At 37.0% G+C, this 23,427-nt stretch overlaps 1 protein-coding gene across 4 annotated transcripts; it reads right to left on the reverse strand.

Annotated features, from left to right (window-relative positions):
• Window positions 1-352: 352 nt before the first annotated feature.
• LOC121984402 (squamosa promoter-binding-like protein 12) lies at window positions 353-4,446 on the reverse strand. Of its 4 annotated transcripts, none has more exons than XM_042537314.1 (6): window positions 4,224-4,446; window positions 3,400-4,009; window positions 3,123-3,253; window positions 1,724-2,005; window positions 696-1,046; window positions 353-616 (listed from the first exon to the last, which is right to left on the reverse strand). In XM_042537314.1, exons 2-5 carry the CDS (start codon window positions 3,999-4,001, stop codon window positions 709-711), a joined length of 1,353 nt encoding a protein of 450 aa, XP_042393248.1. In that variant the 5' UTR covers window positions 4,002-4,009; window positions 4,224-4,446; the 3' UTR covers window positions 353-616; window positions 696-708. The 4 variants fall into 4 exon arrangements, with proteins under 4 accessions (XP_042393248.1, XP_042393247.1, XP_042393251.1 ...); XM_042537313.1 differs by having other exon boundaries at window positions 3,400-4,014; XM_042537317.1 differs by having other exon boundaries at window positions 1,724-1,951; window positions 3,400-4,014; window positions 4,224-4,445.
• Window positions 4,447-23,427: the final 18,981 nt, after the last annotated feature.

Below are 23,427 nucleotides of genomic sequence, written 5' to 3' on the forward strand. Positions count from 1 at the left end.
AAAAATCTGCTCTGAGGACTTTTTCCCTGATTTCTAACCTCTAACGCTCGTATGCTTAATTGAATGTGTGCAGAGCTCAGGTACCGTCAATTCAATCATCGTCGCCCATCAACATCACGTGGAAGACCATTTTTGAAAACGCATACGAGAAAAATATCTCAATCGCCCCTCCATCAACGCCAACAACAACTCACCTAACTTTCATCTGACTTAGATTCCAAACAGGATCAGTTAGATATTGCATTCCGTTTCTTCTTTAAAAAAAGAGCTTTCTGAACTTGCAAGTTTGAGAAATCAATTGGCCATTTCATTGAATTAGTGAAAAAATAAAAAAGAGCAGAATCACCGACACTGAATTAAAGCGAGCATTACATTTTGATGACTATGATACTTAATGGTTCTTTCATAACAGTGAGAGAAATGGAATGGCAGGCTTCTAACTCTGCACCCTCGCAGAGTTTAACCACAGAAAATTGCCTGAGGCATAAAAGTTTCGGTCTAAATACAAAACACAGCATTTCTTTCAGTCCAACCAACTTTTCAGTTGTGTGAACATCAACTGAGAACCCAACTAACTTTTCGACAATGCAGGAGTAACAGCAGCTTGGTCCAAGTTCTAGGGAGCAGAAGTAAATTATCAGTTGGGAAAAATAATGGTAGCGCAACCAAGGATTAAGATAGGAAACCTAACCGACCTGATTTGAGACATTAGACTTCATGACATGAATAAAGGTGATCTGGATCACAAACAGCATGCTTACAAAGGCCCTTTTGCAGCTGAGGCTGGATACTGTTTCTGTGGATGGTAAAAGGCGGCATTTGGGGTGGTTGACATAGAGCTTGCCCATGCATCCAATTGCTCGAAGTGTTTGCCATAGGCATTAAGTGATGCTCGGTACTGACATGGCCAGCATCAACAAAGTTAACGATGGAAGAAGTGTGTCTAGGGTCGGGAGAAACCCAAGAAGTGGCTGACAGAAGAGAGAGAGCACGTCCAACGCCCGGTGCTCCATCCAAGTTCGAAGCTCCTGCAGATGCCTCTGAACCTGCTTAACAATTCAGCAGCTATAATGTGACCATATCCACAACTTGGGCAGAATAAATAGCAACCTTAGTTGTATAAATGCTGTGCGACACACCTCTACACCAAAAATCAGCTGTTTAGAGATGTAAATTAAATGCAAATTTCCTTTTGTACACCTCAAAAACTAACATCTTTGCCATTATTTATTGTTATTCCAGTTATGTATCTCAGTAAGCTATGTATCTCGCTGTGGACATTTCCTTGTTAAACAAGTTCATTCATTAAATTATTTAAGAAAGAAAATTTACAAGTGTAAACAAGTGGAGTTACAGATACCACCGCGTCAAACTTTGGTTTATGATAGAGATTGTGGACTCTGAACAACGTGGTCAGCAATATGGAAAGTAGCCAACCTCATGGATGAATAAATCATCCAAGAATCTAATTAGCAAGATCAATCAAACAGGGGAAGTAGGATATCACTCCAGATTCCACTTAAACATGAACATTTATATACGCTTGCATCAAGTAGGCAGCTGGTTTTCCTTAAAATAAATTTAGTTTAAACTGAGAAATATATCTAGGATATAAGACTTTAATTATAGTAAAGCAAACTAGAACAAAAATACCTCATAAACCACAGCACAAATACATAATACAAATGAGAGCTTCAAAATTATTTACTTATACGATACACACCTTGATTGAGAACTTCAGCGGCAGTGCCACGACATGGCAAGAGTTTGTCACCATCATGGTACAGGGAAGAAAAGCCATTTAAGATATGAGAGCTTGGCAAATTCAGATGCCCATCTATGTTGCATTCTTTAGTCGGTTTTATCCATGGTCCCTTCATTTGTGTGAACTTGAAGTTTTGAGAATCCTGAATGGCAGTACTTACCATTGTTCTCCCATGATCAAAAGCAGCTAGATTCCATAGAAAGTTCAAATGATGTTTGCCATTTATGAAAACAATGTATCCTTTAGCAACAAGAAACAGCACCACTAGTCAAAGTAATTATCAATAGTTCGCCAGTTAATTGGGTAAAATAATGCTAAATTTAACCAGAAAATAACAGTACATTTTCCCAAAAGTACACAACACAACAAAAAGCACAGACCAGGTAATACGCATTACTCTGCTGCTTAGTCATAGCTAATTTGTTTACAACTTCAATATGACACCCTTCAAAAATTAACACAAGATTGACTTAATCTTATAGAACTATTCTGGAAAGAAACAAATAAATTTTGTCAACAGTTATCAAACACTACAGCAGAAAAAGTAAAGTTTCTTCACCACAAATCGATTAAACATGTTGTATCTTCCTATGTCTTCTCCAAATAGGATATCTGGATCTCGTATGTCAGTATCAGAATACATGAACTTATATACAAGGACTTGAGATGAGCCGGTGTTAATGTCATGTCTCGTATATCTGATTATCAAGTCAGATAGATTTAATCTTACTTTCTAAGTGAATCTACTAATTTTTAACTTAATTTAAAATTCAACTATTATCTTGGATAAGGTTATGTGTAAAAAAGTTCATTTAACATGCAACTTGTGAGTTTGTAGCCTTTCAAACAGACAAACTTAATTGCTCTACCAGTTACCATCTACGTGATGCCCATGTGGATGTACAAAAAAAAAACTCATCGCCAAAGTAATATTGAGTAGTTTTGGTCTTTAGATACAAGGAATCATAAGCTTATTAGTATTAAGAGGATCGTATAAACCATAAAGAGGGAAACTGTTAGAGATTATGTTTTGATCTAGTCAGGGTACAGAAGCAATTGTGTTGGTAGGCCAAAAAGAACTAATGATGATAAATTAAAACAAAAAATAATTAAGTCCAGGCAGATAATCTGTCGTTTTAAATGGTAAGATATTTTGATCATAAACAAGACAATAGAACACTGTTATGAACAGAACATAGATAACACGGCACTAGACCACTTACACCTTGTGCAAATCATTATGTAAAAAAAAAAGGAATGATTATCGTACTTTTACTGTCAACGATTCAAAACTGAACGAACAAAGTAACCGCAATTCAAAACTGAAAGAAGAAAAGGAATAAAAAAGCCTTTATACCATAAAATGGAGTGTGAGTTGAACTGAAAGAAATTATGTTTGGGCGTGGCTTGCGGCGTCGTGCATTGTGATCAGACAAACGCCTACGACAGCTTCTTTTTTTCTGATCAAACTCGGACAAATCATGGAACCTTTTACAAATCAAAAAGGACAAAAACATAAAAAAAAATGGGAATTGATCCAGTAACTTAGACATAACTAATCTCAGAACTCGTTGTATAATCAAAATTGATTTCACTTGTAAGAAGAGAAGGCAAATTGTTTAGTATCAACTAACCTGCTGCATTGCTGACAGAACCGACGCTCCTGACCGCCGACAACGACCTTGGGGCATTTAGAATGGGTTTCACAGACCCTGTGCTTCCGGTGGTAATCTTTGGCTCCATTAAGATCAACACTGCAACCTTGAACCTGGCAATAGGTGCTCTGTGCGCTCTGATGACACGCCTTTGATTTCTTGGCGAGGGAACCTGATGCAGCAACAGAATCCAATGCAGACAATGGGTTCTTTCCGCTGCTCTCTGCTGAAACATTCTCAAAGTAGGTTCTTTTACCAAGTTTCAGCCCTATCTGTGATTCTTCCAACCCAGCGGCCTGCGCCGCAGCTGGTGAAGAACCATTCTCCAGCGAAAGTATGTTATTGTCATAGTTCTTAGGGTTCGCTTCCCAATCGGAACTCTTTGCGGTCTTAGAGGAAGCAGTAGAAGCAGAGATGGTGCTCTTGGATGAAGAACCGTTCCCCAAATCTGAGCCGTAAGAGCCGCCATCGCCACCGCCAGCGGCGACGGCGGCAGAGGATGACAGCTTGTAAACCCCGCCCACGTGCTCGTGGTTATCCCAATCCCAAAGCAAGGAAGAGTTGGCATTCCAATCCATCATCAAATCGACTGCCCTATGGCACAAATAGGTAATCAATAAAATAAAATAAAAGCAGCAATCAAATTACAAGCAGCAAAGCCCAAAAACCGAATTAAGATTCAAGATTTCGTACACTATCCGTGCCCACTCTATGCCCTAGAAGCAAGACCAACATCTGTCTAACGAAGAGGAAGAGAATGCAAGAGAGGAATGCCACCCTGTAGGCTCAAGCAGGAATCATACCTTGGTCGACGTCGCTGGGGCTCGCAACACCTACAAGATTCCAAGAACACAACTTGGGGAGACTTCAATCATGGATGAGATGAGTGTATGCCTATGGCACCAAAGACAGTAACAGGCAGAGAGTGAGCAGGGTCAAGAATATGAATATCCACCCCCTCCACCACCACCACCACCTCAGTGTCCTCACTCGCCCATCTCTCGACAACACCGAATCGATTGTTGCTGTGGCAAATGAGCCATTGCTATCTTTTAAACGACCCTGCTGCAGTTCGTGTCCCTGGCCAATGGCATTGTGCCACAGTAATCACCAAACGAGCCTGGCTTCATTTTTCCTTTTACTCTCTCACCTGCCTCACTGCCACGATAACATAGGGCAAAAAGACGAAGTCATTCGCCCCCAATGTTTCCGTTGCACCCGACCTAAGGTCATCATGAGAGAGGTAAATCATAATATCCTGAGTTAGCATGTGGTAGATGGGATAAATTGTACAAAGACCGGAGATTTATACCCCGACTATTCTAAATTTCGATCTCATAATCTTATATATTTATCATATATCAATTCGGATGACCTATAAAATCTCATTGCCACGACAACATGCAGCAGGGAAAAGTGGGTAGATTTTGTGGCGAATCAAACACAGCAATTAAACGTTGTCAACAAAGATACAGTGCACCTCTGGCTGGATTTTGTGCAGATCCTCCCCTGGTACACAACTGACCACATGCATTTCCTGACACACAGCACTAGCAGAACTTATTGGAGGAAGTGAGACCCCATTAATTATTATTTCCACGTCTCGTCCAAATGAAGCAGCTCATTTTTTTTTTTAAGAATTTTAAACTTCACTTTCTCAGGTCGCGTTATTTCCTTCTCCATAGACGTGCTTTCTCTCAATTATCAGTAACATGCTCCTTCTGTAGTGTACAAGATGTTCAGACCCATAAAACCTGCATGACTTGTTAACATGTAGCCAAAGAATAAATAAAAATGCCTTTTTTATGTTTTGACCTGAAGAGGCAAGAAAATATGTGACCATAAATGTAACAATATGCCATTTCCTGTAACCTTCGATTCATTCTCCATGTCCAGTTCCTTCCTATCGAAACTTTCTGATGAACAATATAACTTAACCAGAGTTTTTTGCCGAGCAATATGAAGAGTATCACAATCTGAATCAAATCCTGTTGGAGTTAACTGTCTGTATATGCTTTGGTAGGTGTGAAAATGATAATGATGATGGCCAAGGACAGGGAATGAAAATGAATGGACGCCAGAAACAGGATTGCGTTTGGACATTAGAACTCAAAGTAGGAACTCGAGTAGGAACTCGAGTAGATAAATTTTGTGCTCAAGGTCTGGGAATTCCGGTGCTTCGGTTAAGGATAATATTAGTATTAGTCCTAAAAATTAATTATGAGATAATTTGATTTTTTAAGTTATTCATTGAGTTAGATTCAAATGAATTCACTCATTAGATTGAGTATTTATTGGATTGAATTCATGCTCAATCCAAATTAGATACATTGGATTAATATGATAGACTCATTGAATTATTGAATTAATGGATTAGACTCATTGGGTTATTTGATTATGAATAATCCAACATAATAATCTAATCTATTAAGAAGAACATAAAGAGATAAAAATCCTTGCTATTCATTGGATGAATATAAATAGATTTTTATTAGATTTTTCATAACAAATAAAAAGGGTGTCTTTTGAGCTTCTCCTTCCTCTTTCTCCTTCTTCATGCTTGGACGAATCTCCATGTGTGGCTAGCACCATAGTGGTGGTTCTTTTCCAAATCATAAGTTCGTGAGACGGACGGAGCATGTTCATGTGGATATCATAGAGGCGTGAACACTTGATCACACTGAGATCTGCATCCAAAGAAAAGTTGTTTTCGAGATTGCGAAGGGCACGCAACAAAGGTATAAATCTCATCAAACTTAGTATATGTATTTTTCTCCTTCACATGGATCTTTTGGAGAGAATCTAGTTATATTTCTGCTACGCTTTCTACGTGTTTAAAGCACTAGATCCCAACAGTGGTATCATAGCCACTTGCGAAGACATATACTAAGTTGTTAGATTTTATATGTGATATAGAAATTACATGAAATGTTTACTATAATTTGCATAATTATCAGTCTTAGTTTTGTTGGGATCGAAACACTATTGTGAACAGTTAGATTTCGGCCAAAGGTTTTGTGGGTAGCAAGGTCTTGGATATGGCAGCAACTCATACAATGGGTACCGGGATCGCCATGGCGTTGCGGCTCATAAGTATTTGTTGAAATCATAGTAGATTTTATGTCATAAGGATATTGTGAATATATATGACATGATGTATGGTTATGACCCTCTATCCCAATATGATTGGATGTGTGTGTGTGATGTTGTAATTCATAATACGGCCTGCGTGCCGTGCTTTCATCTTTTATCACTCTTGTTGTAACTTTAGACTACCCTCGAATGTAACTCGAGATTTCTTTAAGTTGTATAATGTACAAATTAGAGAGAATTAGTCTACTGGACGATGGTGAAAAAGGAAGAAGGACAACAACACATGATAACCAAGGAAGCACTTGGAGAAGATACTTTGACTTAAGTTGACTTTTTGATCTTCTCATTAGCTTGAGAAGAGCATAGATAATAGAGTCATAACCATGTCACGTTTATTTAGCATATATGTTGATGCATGTCATGATATGCTATGATTGTATGAGATGCATGTATAGTTTAATCATAATTAGGTCTCTTTTCATATGACTACCAAAGTTTGATACTCACTACTACTTCGATCATTTGTGGTCAGGTTTTGCCAAAGCAAAGTGACTCATTTTATCTTGGTAGAGTGCGACAGGACAATTGTGATGTCCGACTATTGGACTTTGGGTGTAACTTAACTAAGTTATCTCAATTGGATTGAAAACTTAGAAGCATATCCCATGCGATGTAATTCAAATTATACTAGTCTCGTGTGATTAGCCAAAGCTAACTCAAGATAAGTTATAATATGGATTTCATAAGATGGACAAATTAACAAATAGTTTTATTCACCCAATGATACAAGAGTTACATAGAATGTAATTGGTAAATGTTGTTTACCTAAGTTATACAAATCTTGGGTGATTAGCCAAAACTAACTCAAGATATGATATAATATAGACCTTGTCCAATTGGTATATGTTGCCTACCTAAGTTATACAAGTCTTGGGCGATTAGCCAAAGCAAACTCAAGATGATGTATAATATGGATCTTATCTCACTTGAATGTCTTTATTCCTAGGTTTAGAGCTAGTAGTGACATGCTCCTCCTACCAAGCTTTAGAATTCAGTAGGAGAATCATTTAATTAAAGACCTAATTAAATGATCTGAATATGATACTTTTTTTTTTTGCATTTTATTATTGTAAACCACCATGTTGTCTAGTACGTCAAATACACTTTCTCTACGATCTATCCTTGATAAGGACAAGCTCAATGGAGCTAATTTCATAGACTGATACAGGAACTTGAGAATAGTTCTCAAGCAAGAAAAAAATTGTACGACATAGAGCAACTCATTCCTAAAACACCCCCACTACTGCCACTAGAGCTTATAAGGATGCTTATAAGAAGCATCAAGATGATGCATTAGATGTATCATGTCTTATACTTGCCACCATGAACTCTAAACTTTAGAAGTAATATGAGAACATGGATGCTTATGATCTGGTTGAACATCTTCGACAACTATATTATGGATAAGCAAGACATGAGAGATTTGAAATCTCTAAGACTTTATTTCAATGCAAGATGCAAGATGGCAGTCTGATAGGACCAAATGTATTCAAATTGATTAGGTATGTGGAGAATCTACAAAGGTTGGGATTTCCACTAGGCCAAGAATTACCCGAGAGCTACAATTAATTTGTTATGATTATAACATAAATGAAATAGGCAAGTAATTACCTAAGATGTTGAGCATGTTGAGAACTACTGAACCCAACCTTAAGAAGGCAAAACCTAGTGCCATTTTGATGGTGCCGAACGACAAAGGCAAATGGAAGCTCAAAGGTAAGTATAGGACCCAAGCCAAAGGCAAGGCCAAGACTCATGCATTAAAACCCAAAGGTGGTGTTGTTAAGGAAGGAACCTGCTTCCACTATGGTGTGATTGGACACTGGAAGAGGAACAGTAAGTTGTACCTAGAGGAATTTAAAAGGAAGAGAAGTGAGACTTTTACCCTAGGTATATATGTTATAGAAGTTAATCTATCTATTTTTTATTCATGGTATTAGATACTGGGTGTGCATCTCACATTTGTACTAATGTGCAGGGGCTAAGAAATATTAGAACATTAACAAAGGGAAAAATAGACCTATGAGTAGGCAATGGCGCAAGAGTTGATGTTTTAGAACCTATGAGTAGGCAATAGATATAGGAACATATCCCTTATCTTTGCCCACTGGACTTGTTTTAGAACTTGAAGAGAACTGTTATGTGTCTGTGTTGACTAAGAACATTATCTCTATTTCTTGTTTAGACAAAAAAGGTTTTTCATTTGTAATAATTAAAGGACAAATTTTTTTCTATTTATTTCAATGAAATGTTCTATTGTAGAGTATATCTTGTGAATGAACTCTATATTCTAGACTTTGACAACCCAATCTATAACATAAATATCAAACGGTTCAAGTCTAATGATTTGAACCAAATATATCTATGGCATTGTCGCTTAGGTCATATAAATGAGAGTCGCATATCCCAACTCTATAAGGATGGACTTTTGGACTCATTTGATTTTTAATCATATGAGGTATACAAATCTTATCTTCAAGGCAAGATGACAAAGACTCCATTTAGTGGACATAGCGAAAGAGCTAATGACCTGTTAGGACTCATACATACATATTTGTGACCCTTTCAGAATAGCAGCTAGAGGAGGCTATCATTACTTATTATGTTTACTGATAATTTCAGTAGATATGACTATGTGTATCAAGTCAGAATCCTTTGAAAAGTTCAAAGAATTCAAGAATGAATTACAAAACTAACTTAGTAAGCGTATTAAGATGCTTCAATCTGATCGAGGTGGGGAATACCTTAGCCAAGAGTTTCATGACCATCTCATTGAGTATGTGATCATATCTCAAATCACTCCACTTGAAACACCACAATGGAATAGTGTATCAAAAAGGAGAAATCATACTTTATTAGATATGGTATGATCGATGATGAGTCAAACAGATCTTCCTACTTCCTTTTGGAGTCATGCTCTAGAAATAACTGCTTTCACACTTAATTGCATTCCATCTAAGGTTGTCATAAAGATACCATATATAATATAGACTAGGAATTGTCCCAAGATGTCTTTCATGAATATTTAGGGATGTGAGGCTTATGTTCGACGTTAAGTCTCAGATAAACTAGGACCCAAATCGAACAAGTGCTATTTTGTAGGATATACCAAGGAAATAGAGGGATATTACTTTTATAATCTCATATAAGGCAAAGTGTTTGTTGATAGAAATGATGTCTTTCTAGAAAGGGAGTTTATTTCTAGGAAAACTAATGGTAGTAAAATCAATCTTGAAGAAATTCAAGATACACAAACTAGCACCGAAGCCTTGATGGAAATTGAACAGGTACCACAAGATGTTGTAGATCATGATTTTATTACACCGCAAGAAGTTGTGGAACAACAACCTATTCAACTAGCACAAGCTCTATGTAGATTTGATAGGACACGTCGTCAACCAGAGAGATATTCTTTTCTCTTGTCTGACCATAGTGATGTAGTGCTTGTTGGTCTCAACGAGTTTACATCTTATCAGGAAGTTGTACAAGACCCAGATTATGAGAAATGGCTAGAGGCCATGAGATCTGAAATGAAATCTATGTACACTAGCCAAGTATGAACTTTGGTTGATCCACCTGAAGGGATCAAACCCATTAGGTGTAAGTGGGTCTTCAAACTATAAACTGACATGGATGGTCATCTGCATACCTATAAAGGGCGATTGGTAACTAAAGAATTCAAACAGATTCATGGTATAGACTTTGATGAAGCTTTTCACCAGTTGCGATGCTAAAGTCCATTCGGATCATGCTTGCTATTACAGCTTACTATGATTATGAGATCTGACATATGGATGTCAAAATTACATTTCTCAATGAAAATCTACTTGAGGATGTGTACATGACATAACCTGAGGGTTTGGTCAATCCAGAGCATGTTGGAAAGGTATGCAAGTTGCAACGATCCATTTATGGATTAAATGAAGTTTCTAGAAGCTGGAATCTTTGATTTGATGATGCAATCAAAGCGTTTGGTTTCATCAATAATGAAGATGAACCTTATATCTATAAGAAGGTTAGTGGGAGCACAGTCATTTTTCTCATATTATATGTGGACGATATACTTCTCATTGGAAATGATATCCCTACTCTTCAATCAGTGAAGACGTGGCTTAGGAATTGTCTCTCAATGAAGGACTTAGGTGAAGCAGTCTATATCTTTGGCATCAAGATCTATAGAGATAGATCTAAGAGATTGCTTGGTCTACATCAGTGTACATACATGGACAAGGTGTTTAATCATTTCTCTATGCAGAATTCCAAGAAGAGATTCCTGCCAATGCCACATGGTGTGAGTCTTTTGAAGACTCAATTCCCCTTTTCTAAGGAAGAAAGGGACCGCATAGATCAGAATCCTTAAGCATCTGCTATAGGGTCTCTCATGTATTTCATGCTTTATACTCACCCAAATGTCTCGTATGTATTAAGCATGACAAGCAAATGGCAGTCAGATCCAGATGAAGGTCACTAGACAGCTGTCAAGAATATTCTTAAATACTTGAGAAGAACTCAAGATTATTTCTTAATCTTTGGAGGCAATGAAGAGCTTGTTGTAAAGGGTTACATCGATGCGAGCTTCTAAACTGACAAGAATGATTCTAGATCACAGTCAGGGTATGTATTTTACTTAAATGATAATGTTAGGTATTATATATTACAGCGGTTTCATCTCATTCAAGAGATCATCGATAGATGAGATGTGAGACTATGAATAATATTGACTGATACTAACGTTACGGATCCTTTAACTAATGTTTTGGCACAGAGAAAGCATGATGGTCACACTAGGTCAATGTATATTAGATATTTCAGTGATTGACACTAGTGACATAAGGAGATTGTTAGTGTAAGTCTTAAGAGTCAATCAAAAGTTGATTGATATAGGATATATTGTATCATATTTTATTGATTAATAAAAAATAAAGTTGGTTATTATATTTATTTCAGTTTAGTGTCGAATGAATAAGTATAATAATATCCTAGGGTAGTAGGTTCTAGTCTACATCATATCAATTAGTTGAATTGATAGTGAGAGTCTGTAGATACATATAGACACTACTCTTAACTATTCTAGTCAAGTATTAATATACAAAGGACAATATTAATGCGTTAAGACTAGCATGTAGGTCAATGGATGACTTAATCTCACAAGTCATGGATATGAGATATCAAGTTGACACATGAGTATATATTAGAGAATATGTACTAAATTGACCTTTTATAAGATGTTTCATGGATCATTATACGAGTATAATAAACATTCTTATAGTGATAGTTGGTATGAATAGTCGTTAGACCTGAATGCACTACGGTTCCCTACATAAGGAGTTGTATACTTTGGTATCGTCAAACATCACCTATAACAAGGTGGGCTATAAAGTTGATCACTGAGTATGTAATAAGTTATGTTGAGGGATGTGAGTAATGTAGATGAGATCTATCCCTTTCATATAACGAAAGTAATATCTGTGGGCCCCTTGATTAAGTAGGACATAAGAATGCATGACCATACTCAAATTAGTCAATATGAGATATTGAGCTTATTTGATTGAGTGTATCTACTTACAAATAAAGAAACATAAAAATTGATAAAAGGATGACACGGTCTATGCCTCATTGATCAATCTAGATATCAAGGATAGAAAGACCAAGTCATACAAGATAATATACATGGAAAGGTTAGGTCGGATCTCGACATTCTTGTCACTTGGGTAGCAATAATGCCTTGATAGATGTCACTCATTGCTTATGTATCTAAAGTAGTTTTAGATACATTACCAATGTTAGGAGAGCCTATTAGGTCACACACAAAGAACATGTTAGTTTGGAGATAGGTATTTTAGTTTGACTAAAATACTGAGGATCTAAAAATAATAGGTTAATCCAAAGTGTTAGTGTCATTTTTGTAGTGATTGTCACTGGTGCTAGTGGGAGATTGTTGATATTAGCCCTAAGAGTCAATTATGGGATGATTAGGCTTTTTGGGTTACTCATTGAGTTAGACTTAAATGAATCCACTCATTGGATTGAGCACTCATTGGATTGAGTCCAATCTGAATTAGACACATTAGATTAATGGGTTAGACTCATTGGGTTATTGGATTAAAGGGTTAGACTCATTGGGTTATTGGATTAATAGTTAATCTAATATAAATAATCCAACCCATTGAGAGGAATATAAAGAGTCAAAAACCCTTTCTATTCATTGGATGAATATAAATAGATTTTTTATTGGATTTTTCATAAGAGATGAAAAAGGGTGACTCTTGAGCTTCTCATTCTTCTTCCTCCTCCTTCTTCATGCTTGGCCGAACCTCCATGTGTGGCTAGCACCATAGTGGTGGTTCTTCTCCAAATCGTGAGTTCGTGAGACAGACGAAATATTTTCATGTGGATACCATAGAGGTGCGAACACTTAATCGCGCTGAGATTTGCATCCAAAGAAAAGTTGTTGTTGGGATTGTGAAGCGCATGCAACAAAAGTATAAATCTCATCAAACTTAGTATATGTATTTTTTTTCCTTCACATGGATCTTCTGGGGAGGATCTAGTTATTTTTTCGCTACACTTTCTACGTGTTTAACACACTAGATCCTAACAGATAGTTTGTATAAAAAGTGCAGAGCTAATTTGTGAACCTTTCTTTGCTTTTAACCTTTTAACAAAAAAAGATCTTGGTGATCATGGCTGATGTGGTAGAGACGGTCCATCTCTAGGTGGCTAAGTTGGATCAAAAGTCAAGTTGAGTTTTAAGTTAAAGTTAAGACAAATAGGGACCAAATCAAGACACAGCTGAATCAAGACCAACAGAGACTAGGACAAAATACATCCCAATCAAGACAAATAGAGTTTGAGCCGAGTCTAAGAAAGCTTGGGTCCGAATCAAACCTTAGTTCAAAGATGTTACTCAGGAATTGCGAGCTCAAATCCTTGACACTTGGGCGCTCCCGACTCCATGACACTCATCTGCTCCGATCCTGACTCTGTAACACTTAGTCGCTCCCTACTCTTCGACACTCGGTTGCTCTTGACTCCATGACACACAACCACTCCCAAGTCATCATATTTGACCATTCCTGACCCTTTTACGTGTCACTCCTACTTCCTTAAACACTTGACTCGATTCCTCGTTGATCGAGGATCTCAAGTGCCTCCACCTCACTCACCCAAGTGTAGATGATGTAGCTAGCGAAGGATGCGGAGAAACTGTGATCACGAGGTGTCTGAATGTGATTAATGGAAGAAGTGGGGAATGTGGGGCGATGATGTGTACCCACAACTATATGATTATATCGTTAAGTAATAAAAATATCGATCCACAAAGATTGTTGATTAAGCACTAGCTGAATTTGCAAAATAAGTTATCTAGATGATTGAAGTTATGTGAAGTCAAGTGCACTAAAAAAAAATGAAAATGATTAACCAGATTGGGTAATGTCAAGCCTAGGGTGACCAACCTAGCCTCACGGAAGTTTCTCATTGGCCAACATAGTAAATTGGAAAACACATGCGGCAGACGATCGAGAAACCCAACATCCCTTAGTTGTAAGTTTCATTTGGAGGAAAAATCCTTATAAATACGTCATACCTGGGAATCAAAAGTTAAGTGTGCTCAAGAGAATAAGAGAGTGAGAGAGAAAGAGAGAGATTTAGTGAGAGTAAATGATCGTAAAAGGAGGATTTGTTATAGGGAAATGATTCTAGAATTTTAGTTTTACTACAATACTAGTTGATGCTCTATGTATTATTTATCTCATTACCTCCATGTTTATGCTCTTGTAGGGATTCTAACTAAATTATCGGTGTGACCCCATGAAGGTTACACTGGAATATTTATCTCATTGAGTTTAAATGTTATTAAGTTAAGAGGTAACATAAAAAGTCTGGTTAAAGGAATACTCCCTATCACATAAGGGCTCCCAGTCATACAATCTAGATTACTCAAGTCACTTCCTAACATTAAATTGGGAAAACCCTTTAAACTCTAATTAGCTAATTCCTTGTAGAGAATTAGCCTCCATTTTAATGTGATATTCTAGAAAGTCCGATTAAAGGGATACCTTCTATTACTAATGTTGGTTAGTCCTAGGAAAATGTACTGGTTCCACTGTATAAAAAAAATTTATTCAAGTGTCGAACCTTTCCTTAAATAACCTATTGTGTTTTTTAGAAGTTAAATTAGGAATCGCAGACGGAACTTAACATCATTGATTCCAAATTTAACTTATCTATTCTTACTGGTTTAGATTTGAATCGCAAGCGGAATTTAATACTATTGATACAAATCCACCTATGTTATTAATTCTATTAAATATTAATTTCCAAAATTGACTTCCAGGACTGCATGGCGAGGCACATGACCTTCTTGGATATGGGAGCAACCACCACCGCCTAGACAAAGCCTTTTAAGGAAAGCTAATATTTAATTTCCTTAAATAACTCTAGGTTAACCAAAAAGAACAATCGAATCACAAATTCAAAAAAGAAGAAAACACAAACTCGAAACATTAATTCGAAAAACTAGATCTAATTTCTCTTACAAAAAGAAATAACTAGCATGATGCGGAAAATAATTGCTAATTATACCTTCTCTTTGTAAACTAATGACCTCGAGATCTTCTGCCGTATTCCTCGCCTTGCCTTGGACGTCGTGTAGGCGACGATCTTCCAAGATGAACACCACCCAAAAGCTTTCTTCCTCTTCCTCTAAAATCCGGCCACCACCACCACCAAGGAGAAGAGAGCAAGGGAAAAGAGAAGAAGAAGGGGCCGACCACACCAAGATCTCCAAGCAAGAGAATAAGAATTGTTGTGTCTCATGAAGCCTCCTCACCTCTTCTTTTATAATACTTGCCCAAGGCAAATAAGGGAAGAATTTTTACAAAAATTAAAATCTTCCTCTAGCTTTTCCTTTTCTCTTTTAATTTTCCTTTTCTTTCCTCTTGATTGAATCAATCACCAAAAATAAATTTGATGATTTTATTTTTTTAAACATGGCCGGCCACATTGCATGGGCACCAAGCAAGGGTGGTCGGCCACTATAATAGGAAGGAAATAATTTTTTATAAAATTTTACAAGAAGAAAAACTCTTATAAAATTTTACAAGCTCTCTTTCCTAAAGTAAGAGTTAAAAAGGAAAGTTCTAAAAATTAAAACCATGTTTTAAAATTTAAAACTTCTCTTCAAAAATTTCCTTTTTTAACATGAATAGAATTTTTTTTTTTTTAAAACTTCTCTTCCTTTTTTCTAAAACCATGAGGATGGTTAAAAAAGGAAAACTTTAAAACTTTTAAAACTCTCTATTAAAACATGTGACCTAATTCAAATAAGGAAAGTTTTAAAAATTAAAATCTCTCTTTTAAAACTTATAGTTTTCTACAAAGAGAAGATTTTAAAAATTCAAAACACCCCTCCTTATTTGAATTATTGTGGCCGACCCCTACATGTTTGGTCACCAAGCAAAGGGCCGACCCCTATAGAAGAGGATGTGGTCGGTCCTTGCTTGGTCACCAAGCAATGGACCGGCCCCTTCTTATACACTAAGAAGAGCCTTACATTTGGATGGACTTGAGGCTATAATGAGGCTACGACAGGGACCTAGAGGAGAAATTGGTTTTGGCCTTCCGTTAAGCTTGAGTATCCCGTGTTCGCCCCGAACACACAACTCAAATTCATCGATAATAACTCATTCCACTAGAGAGTTATTATCGTACTACCGCACCAATCCCAAATTACATTATAGGCTCCTTCTTATCATGAGTGTGTTAGCCTCCCTGTGTTTAAGATAACAAATGTCCACTAATTAAGTAAGTTACTAACATCTCACTTAATTAATATCTAGCTCTAAGAGTAGTACCACTCAACTCCATTGTCATGTCGGACTAAGTCCACCTGCAGGGTTTAACATGACAATCCTTATGAGCTCCTCTTGGGGACATTCTCAACCTAGATAACTAGGACACAGATTCCTTCTATAATCAACAACACACACTATAAGTAATATCATTTCCCAACTTATCGGGCATATTGATTTATCGAGGTAAACCTCACCCTTTGATAAGTCAAAGAAATAAATATTAAATATATGTGCTTATTGTTATATTAGGATTAAGAGCACACACTTCCATAATAACTAAGGTCTAGTTATTTTATTAAGTTAGTACAAAAAGAACTTACCTTAATGGTCCTACTCAATACACTTAGAGTGTACCAGTGTAATTAATTAATCAAGATAAACTAATACTTAATTACACTACGACTATTCCGATGGTTTGTTCCTTTCTATCTTAGTCGTGAGCAACTGTTTATAATTTATAAAGAGCCGTCAACATGATCTTCTATGCGTGACACCACACACCATGTTATTTACTATATAAATTAATTGAACAATTACATTTAACAAATAAATGTAGATATTGATCAATGTGATTCTTTTATTTCAAAAATAAATGTTTGCAAAAGCTAGGCTTTTAATATACACTTCAACAATCTCGCACTTATATTAAAAGACTAAGCTGCCATATATGTTGCCATACATCTGATTCTCATCCCCTCCACATGCTGATCAAAAGCTTTCGCCGGAAGGGCCTCAGTGAAAGGATCTACCAGGTTATCCGCTGATGCAATCTTGGCGATGACAACTTCTCCTCGCTTGACGATGTCTCGTATCAGGTGGTACTTGCACTCTATATGTTTACTTGCCTTATGAGTTCGTGATTTCTTCGAGTTTGCAACCGCACCGCTATTATCACAATAAATTGTGATGATCTTGGGCAAACCAGGAATCACATCTAAGTCTATTAGAAAGTTCCTGAGCCATACAACTTCTTTGGCTTCCTCAGAGGCTGTCACATACTCAGCTTCCATGGTTGAGTCCGAGACGCATTTTTGCTTAACACTCCTCCATGCAATGTCTCCACCTCCTAGAGTAAACACATAGCCTGACGTAGACTTATTGTTGTCCCTATCTGATTGGAAGTTTGAATCCGTGTAACCCATAGGGAGCAAATCGTCTGCTTGGTAAACTAGCATATAATCTCTAGTCCTTCTCAGGTACTTCAATATATGCTTTACAGCAGTCCAATGTCCTTGTCCAGGGTTACTCTGATATCTGCTGACCATGCCTACGGCAAAATAGATATCAGGTCTCGTACACAGCATCGCATACATAAGGCTTCCTACAGCCGAAGCATAAGGGACTACCTTCATTTCCTTCATCTCCTTTGATGTCTTCGGAGACATCTCTTTAGATAAGGCTACTCCATGCCTAAAAGGTAAGAAACCTTTCTTGGAGTTCTGCATGCTAAAACGAGCAAGGATCATATCTATATATGAAGCTTGAGATAGACACAACATTCTTTTCTTGCGATCCCTTATAACTTTGATCCCAAGAATGTGTGCACATTCTCCTAAGTCATTCATATCAAATTGTTTGGACAACCATACCCTTACGCCCGATAATACTTTGACATTGTTGTCAATTAACAAAATATCATCTACATATAGTATAAGAAATACCACCACGTTTCCGTTACACTTCTTGTATACATAAGACTCATCCAGACACTGAATAAATCCATATGACTGGATTACTTCATTAAACCAGATGTTCCAAGATCTTGAAGCTTGCTTTAGTTTATAAATGGACCGATTTAGCTTGCATACTAGATGCTTTTTGTCTTTTTCAATGAATCCTTCTGGTTGTTTCATATGGATGTTTTCTTCAAGACTTCCGTTAAGGAAAGCTGTCTTGACATCCATTTGCCAAATATCATAATCTATATGAGCGACAATGGATAAGAGTATCTGGATAGACTTAAGCATAGCTACCGGCGAAAAAGTCTCCTCATAATCAATTCCCTCTTTCTAAGTATACCCTTTCGTAACAAGCCTTACTTTGAAGGTTTCTACCTTCCCGTCTGTCCCTCTTTTCCTTTTGTAGATCCAATTGCATCTAACAGCTTTTACACCACCCAGACCTTATTAGAATACATAGATTCTATTTCTGAATTCATTGTCTTTTGCCAAGATACTGCATCTATATCTTGGAGTGCTTCGTCATATGTTCGGGGATCAGGTTCATGTTTGCCCGGGATCAAATCTGAAGACTCTCCCAAAAACATGAATCTCTCAGGTTGCCTCACAACCCTCCCACTATGACGAGGCACTGTCGGTGGTTGTGTATCATGTGTGACACGTGTTGCAGTCTCTTATGGTACTTCATCTTGTATTGTTGGTACTAAAGTAGACGTGTCCTCTCTAAGTTCTTCTAGAACAATTTTGCTACTGGGCTTGTGGTCCATTATATAGTCTTCTTCTAAAAACTGGGCATTAGTGCTAACAATGATCTTCTAATCTTTAGGACTATAAAATAAACCACCTTTCGTTCCTCTGGGATAACCCACAAACACGCGCACTTCTGTATGAGATTCTAACTTATCAGCATCCGGATTTAGCACATGTGCTGGACTACCCCAAATCCAAATATGTCTTAGACTGGGCTTTCGCCCATTCCACAATTCTGTGGGAGTAGAGGATACTGATTTAGAAGGTACTAAGTTCAGAATGTGTGCTGCTGTTTCCAGAGTATATCCCCAAAACGAATTTGGTAATTCTAAATAACTCATCATCGATCTAACTATCTCCATAAGAGTCCTATTCCTTCGTTCTGCTACACCATTCTGTTGGGGTGTACCAGGTACGAACAACTGGGATTGAATCTCGGCCTCTGATAAGTAATTCCTAAATTCTCCTAAGAGGTATTCGCCACCACGATCAAACCGTAGTGTCTTAATACTTTTACCAAGACGTTTCTCCACATCAGCCTTGTAATCTTTGAATTTATCAAAGCACTCAAACTTACGACACATCAGGTAAATGTATTCGTATCTTGAATAATCGTCTATAAAAGAGACAAAATATTCAAAACCACCTCTTGCCTGGATAGACATAGGACCACATAGGTCAGAATGAACCAGTTCTAACGCTTCTTTAGCTCTATACCCCTTGGCCTTAAAAGGTCTCTTGGTCATCTTACCTTCCAAGCAAGATTAACAGGTTGGAAAATTTTCCAACTCTAATGAACCCAAGAGTCCATCGGCTACAAGCCTTTGAATCCTACTTAAGTTAATATGACCAAGCCTTAGATGCCAAAGATACGTTTGGTTCATTTTCGAAGGTTCTTTTCTCTTATTAGAGTTAGAAGATGTGTTATTAATTTTCATATTTTGCTTTGTGGGAGAAATTGGATTTAAAGTATATAAATTGCCAACCAATGCACCAGAACAAATAATCACCTTATTTCTCTTTATAACCACATTGTTACTAAAAGAAACTGAATATCCATCCAAATACAGTTTAGAAACTGAAATTAAATTCTTTCTAAAACTGGGTACATAAAGATAATTTCTTAAAACCAAATATCTATTTCTATCAAAAGATAAGTAGACGTCTCCCACTGCAACAGCCGCCACCTTAGTAGCATTGCCCATGTAGACGGTTATCTCTCCATCAAATAGTCGTCGGGTTTCCTAGAACCCCTACAAAGAATTACAGACATGATTAGTGGCTCCCGTATCTACACACCAGGTGCTGGTAGATAACACCGCTAAACATGTTTCAACTACTAGAGCATAAGATATACCTTTATTGTTCTGATTCCTACGAGGACAGTCCACCTTCCAATGTCCTGACTGCTTGCAGATGAAGCACTTGCCCTTTGGCTTCTTCATTCCAACTTTTTATCCCTGAGGTTTATTCACTCTCTTTGCTGAAAAGACCTGTTTCTTCTTCTTCTTGCCTTTCAGCTTAGAAGTAGAACCATTTTCAGCATAGTGAATCTGAGAACTTTGATGAAATATACCTTCTACTGCCTGTAGTTCTGTCAGAAATTCCGCCAACGTATACTCTCTTTTGTTCATGTTATAGTTCAGACGGAACTGCTTAAAACTTCTGGGTAGCATTTGGAGAATTATATCGACCTGGGTTTCCCCATTGATTTCTCCTCCAAGAACTTGTATTTCGTTCAGATAGGCCATCATTTTGAGGATATGATCCCTTACGAGTGTTCCCTCAGACATAGTGGCCGTCATTAACTTTCTCATTGCCTCTTGCCTAGCAGTCCGACTCTGGTGCCCAAAGAGTTCTTTGAGATTGTTCATTATATCATAAGCTGTTGGTAAATCTTGATGCTGATGTTGCAATACATTTGACATTGATGCCAAAATATAACACCGCACCATCTCATCAACTTTTACCAATTTCTTATGATACTCAATCTCCTCTGGGGTAGAGTCACCGTCAGGTGCATCAGGGCAAGCCTCAGTCAGTACAAACTTATAGCTTTTAGTAGTAAGAACAATGTCCAGGTTCCTTTTCCAATCAATATAGTTGAGACCAGTAAGTTTGTTTTCTTTCAGTATAATGGCCAGTGGGTTGAAAGTCATCCTAAGAATTACAAAAAAATTTTGGTCAGGACTCTAAATTTAGAATAATATTGATTTCTCAAACAATACTATTTTAAATTAATCAACACCTCAAATCACCGTGAATTTTGCGTGTCACGATAGTGTGGACGTATACAAAATCAAACATTTGTAAGAGGAGATTTTACCCATTAATTTTATTCTTTTCAACCTAACTTTATGACAAATAAAATTAATAGTTGGTTTTCCTTCGATCATACAAATAATAGCACTGACTCCGATGGGGAGGATACTATTAGACGTACCTAAGTGTATACCATTACTTAACACTTAGTCCATTAATAATATTGTGCCCCTTTCGATGGGGAAGATCACACGCTCTTAATTAATTTCCTATAGTTATCCAAAATGGAAGTTTGATCTAGTGATCCGCAAACAAACTCATCTGATATAGAGGAAGGCACTCAGAGCCAACGCGCAAGTTTGTTTGCATCACTTACAAACCAGTAATGGAGACCGTGAAATTTATTAAAATAAATTCCTCTCCTACTTAGTTATTTAAAGTGAGGAATTTTAAACTATCCTAGCATACATCACATGCATACACACACATCACAGTAAATAAAAGCAATAAATATGGAAATTTATTTTCCAACTATTATGGCATTTTTCCATCACTATCTTCAGTATGCTCCAACCCTAGCTACTGCCATCTTTAGCTACTGCCATCGGGTCGAGTTGTCGCATCTATCTTGCCTCTTATTCTGCTGTGCCTTTGGCCCTCCAATAGCACCAGGCCTCACAAAGATACGATCCGCGACAAATATAGAATTTTACATAACATGACCGTTAGTATTAATGAAATTCCTTCTAATATGAACTGAAATTTAACAAATGCAAGCTAACATAACATGGCAATTAATACTATAAGAAAAATCATACTGTACAGGAGCTAAATTCCAAAAGTAGAAACTACATAACTATGTATCTGCTACTAAAAGGATCTAAAAATGAGCTAGATAGTTCTATCAGTACTAACATTCCAATTGGTACAAAGGAAATATAGGTGAAACAATTAACAATTCATTCTAACAATATTAGAAATCCTTCTTCCTACATAAGCAACCGTTCATCAATAACAGAAGTTGGCATAACTCTTCTATAGGTATAAGTACCAAAACATCATTTATTGAACCTAACCTAGCATTCAAATAGATCACATTAACTGTATTGTTTAATAGCACCAGAGCAACTCTCCCTTTGCACATCCTACTTCATTCATTAAGGTACATATTGCCATATACATTAGAAATCGGGAAAGAACAATTCCAATCAACAAAGAAAAGAATCAATCCATTAACCATATCCCTAGTAACAAAAGACTCCTAGCTAGCTTACTACCATCCACCTATTCACAGTTAACCACTTAAGCCAAGAACATCATCAATAAATAGTTAAGAAAACAAATCCTCTGAAATCGATCAGCAAAAGCATCAAAGTAAGACACCTAAACCAAAATCGATCAAGGAATCCGATCAATAAAGAGATCCATAAGTAGAAAAGGTAAGATCTTAAAACAGGAACCCGATTCAACAAGGCGCAATAGAGCCATCTTGCAATCCTACCTTCAGTTATCCAAAACCACATTCATTTGTGTACCGATTGACACACTAAAACTCTGAAATCCACAGACACACGTAGGAGCAGAGAACCATTGCAGTAAATCCAACAAACCCTTCGCAACTTATTGAACAATAGTTACAAGAACTCAAATCAACCCAAAGAACCCCATAGAGTAGACATTCTTGCGAAACTTTCGAAATCTATTGCAGAAATCCAAGAGAAAAGGGGTGAAACACAAGAACAAACAAGATCGAACAAGAACACCTCAAAATCCCCAAATCACAGCTCAATAAATCTGATCATCCTCCGAATAAACCCTAGAACAAATCTCTCCTATCGCCTAGCCATTCCATCTGAATCTCATACCCTCATAAACAGAATGTACTTGCCTTTCTCCTTCGATGCCTCTACTGGTCTTAACCGCGCGACGCCTGGCCGGAGCTCGAACACAGTGGATTTGTCGCTCCGTCATGCTGGCAAAAGTGGCGAGGCAGAGGCGGCGACTTCTTCGAAGGAACGACGCGTAAAGGGGAGAAGAGTGAATCGACAAAATAACCTAGGGATTTTTATACTTAGGTTTTGATTGTTTTAACTTAGGCTAACTAAGATTAATCATCACTAACTTAAATAAGGTATTTCCCTTATGCTTCCATTAAATCCCATAACTCTATTTTATTGTAACGTGTGGTACGAATTATTTACAAAAATTTAGGTAGAACTTTCTTCAATTTTGTAAAAAAAAATTATATAACTTCAATTCCTTATTTAGCGCTCATGTGTCCTTAATTTATTTTATAAATAAATTCC

The sequence above is a fragment of the Zingiber officinale genome, chromosome 5B (genome assembly GCF_018446385.1).
Source record: "Zingiber officinale cultivar Zhangliang chromosome 5B, Zo_v1.1, whole genome shotgun sequence".
Classification (NCBI taxonomy): Eukaryota; Viridiplantae; Streptophyta; class Magnoliopsida; order Zingiberales; family Zingiberaceae; genus Zingiber; species Zingiber officinale.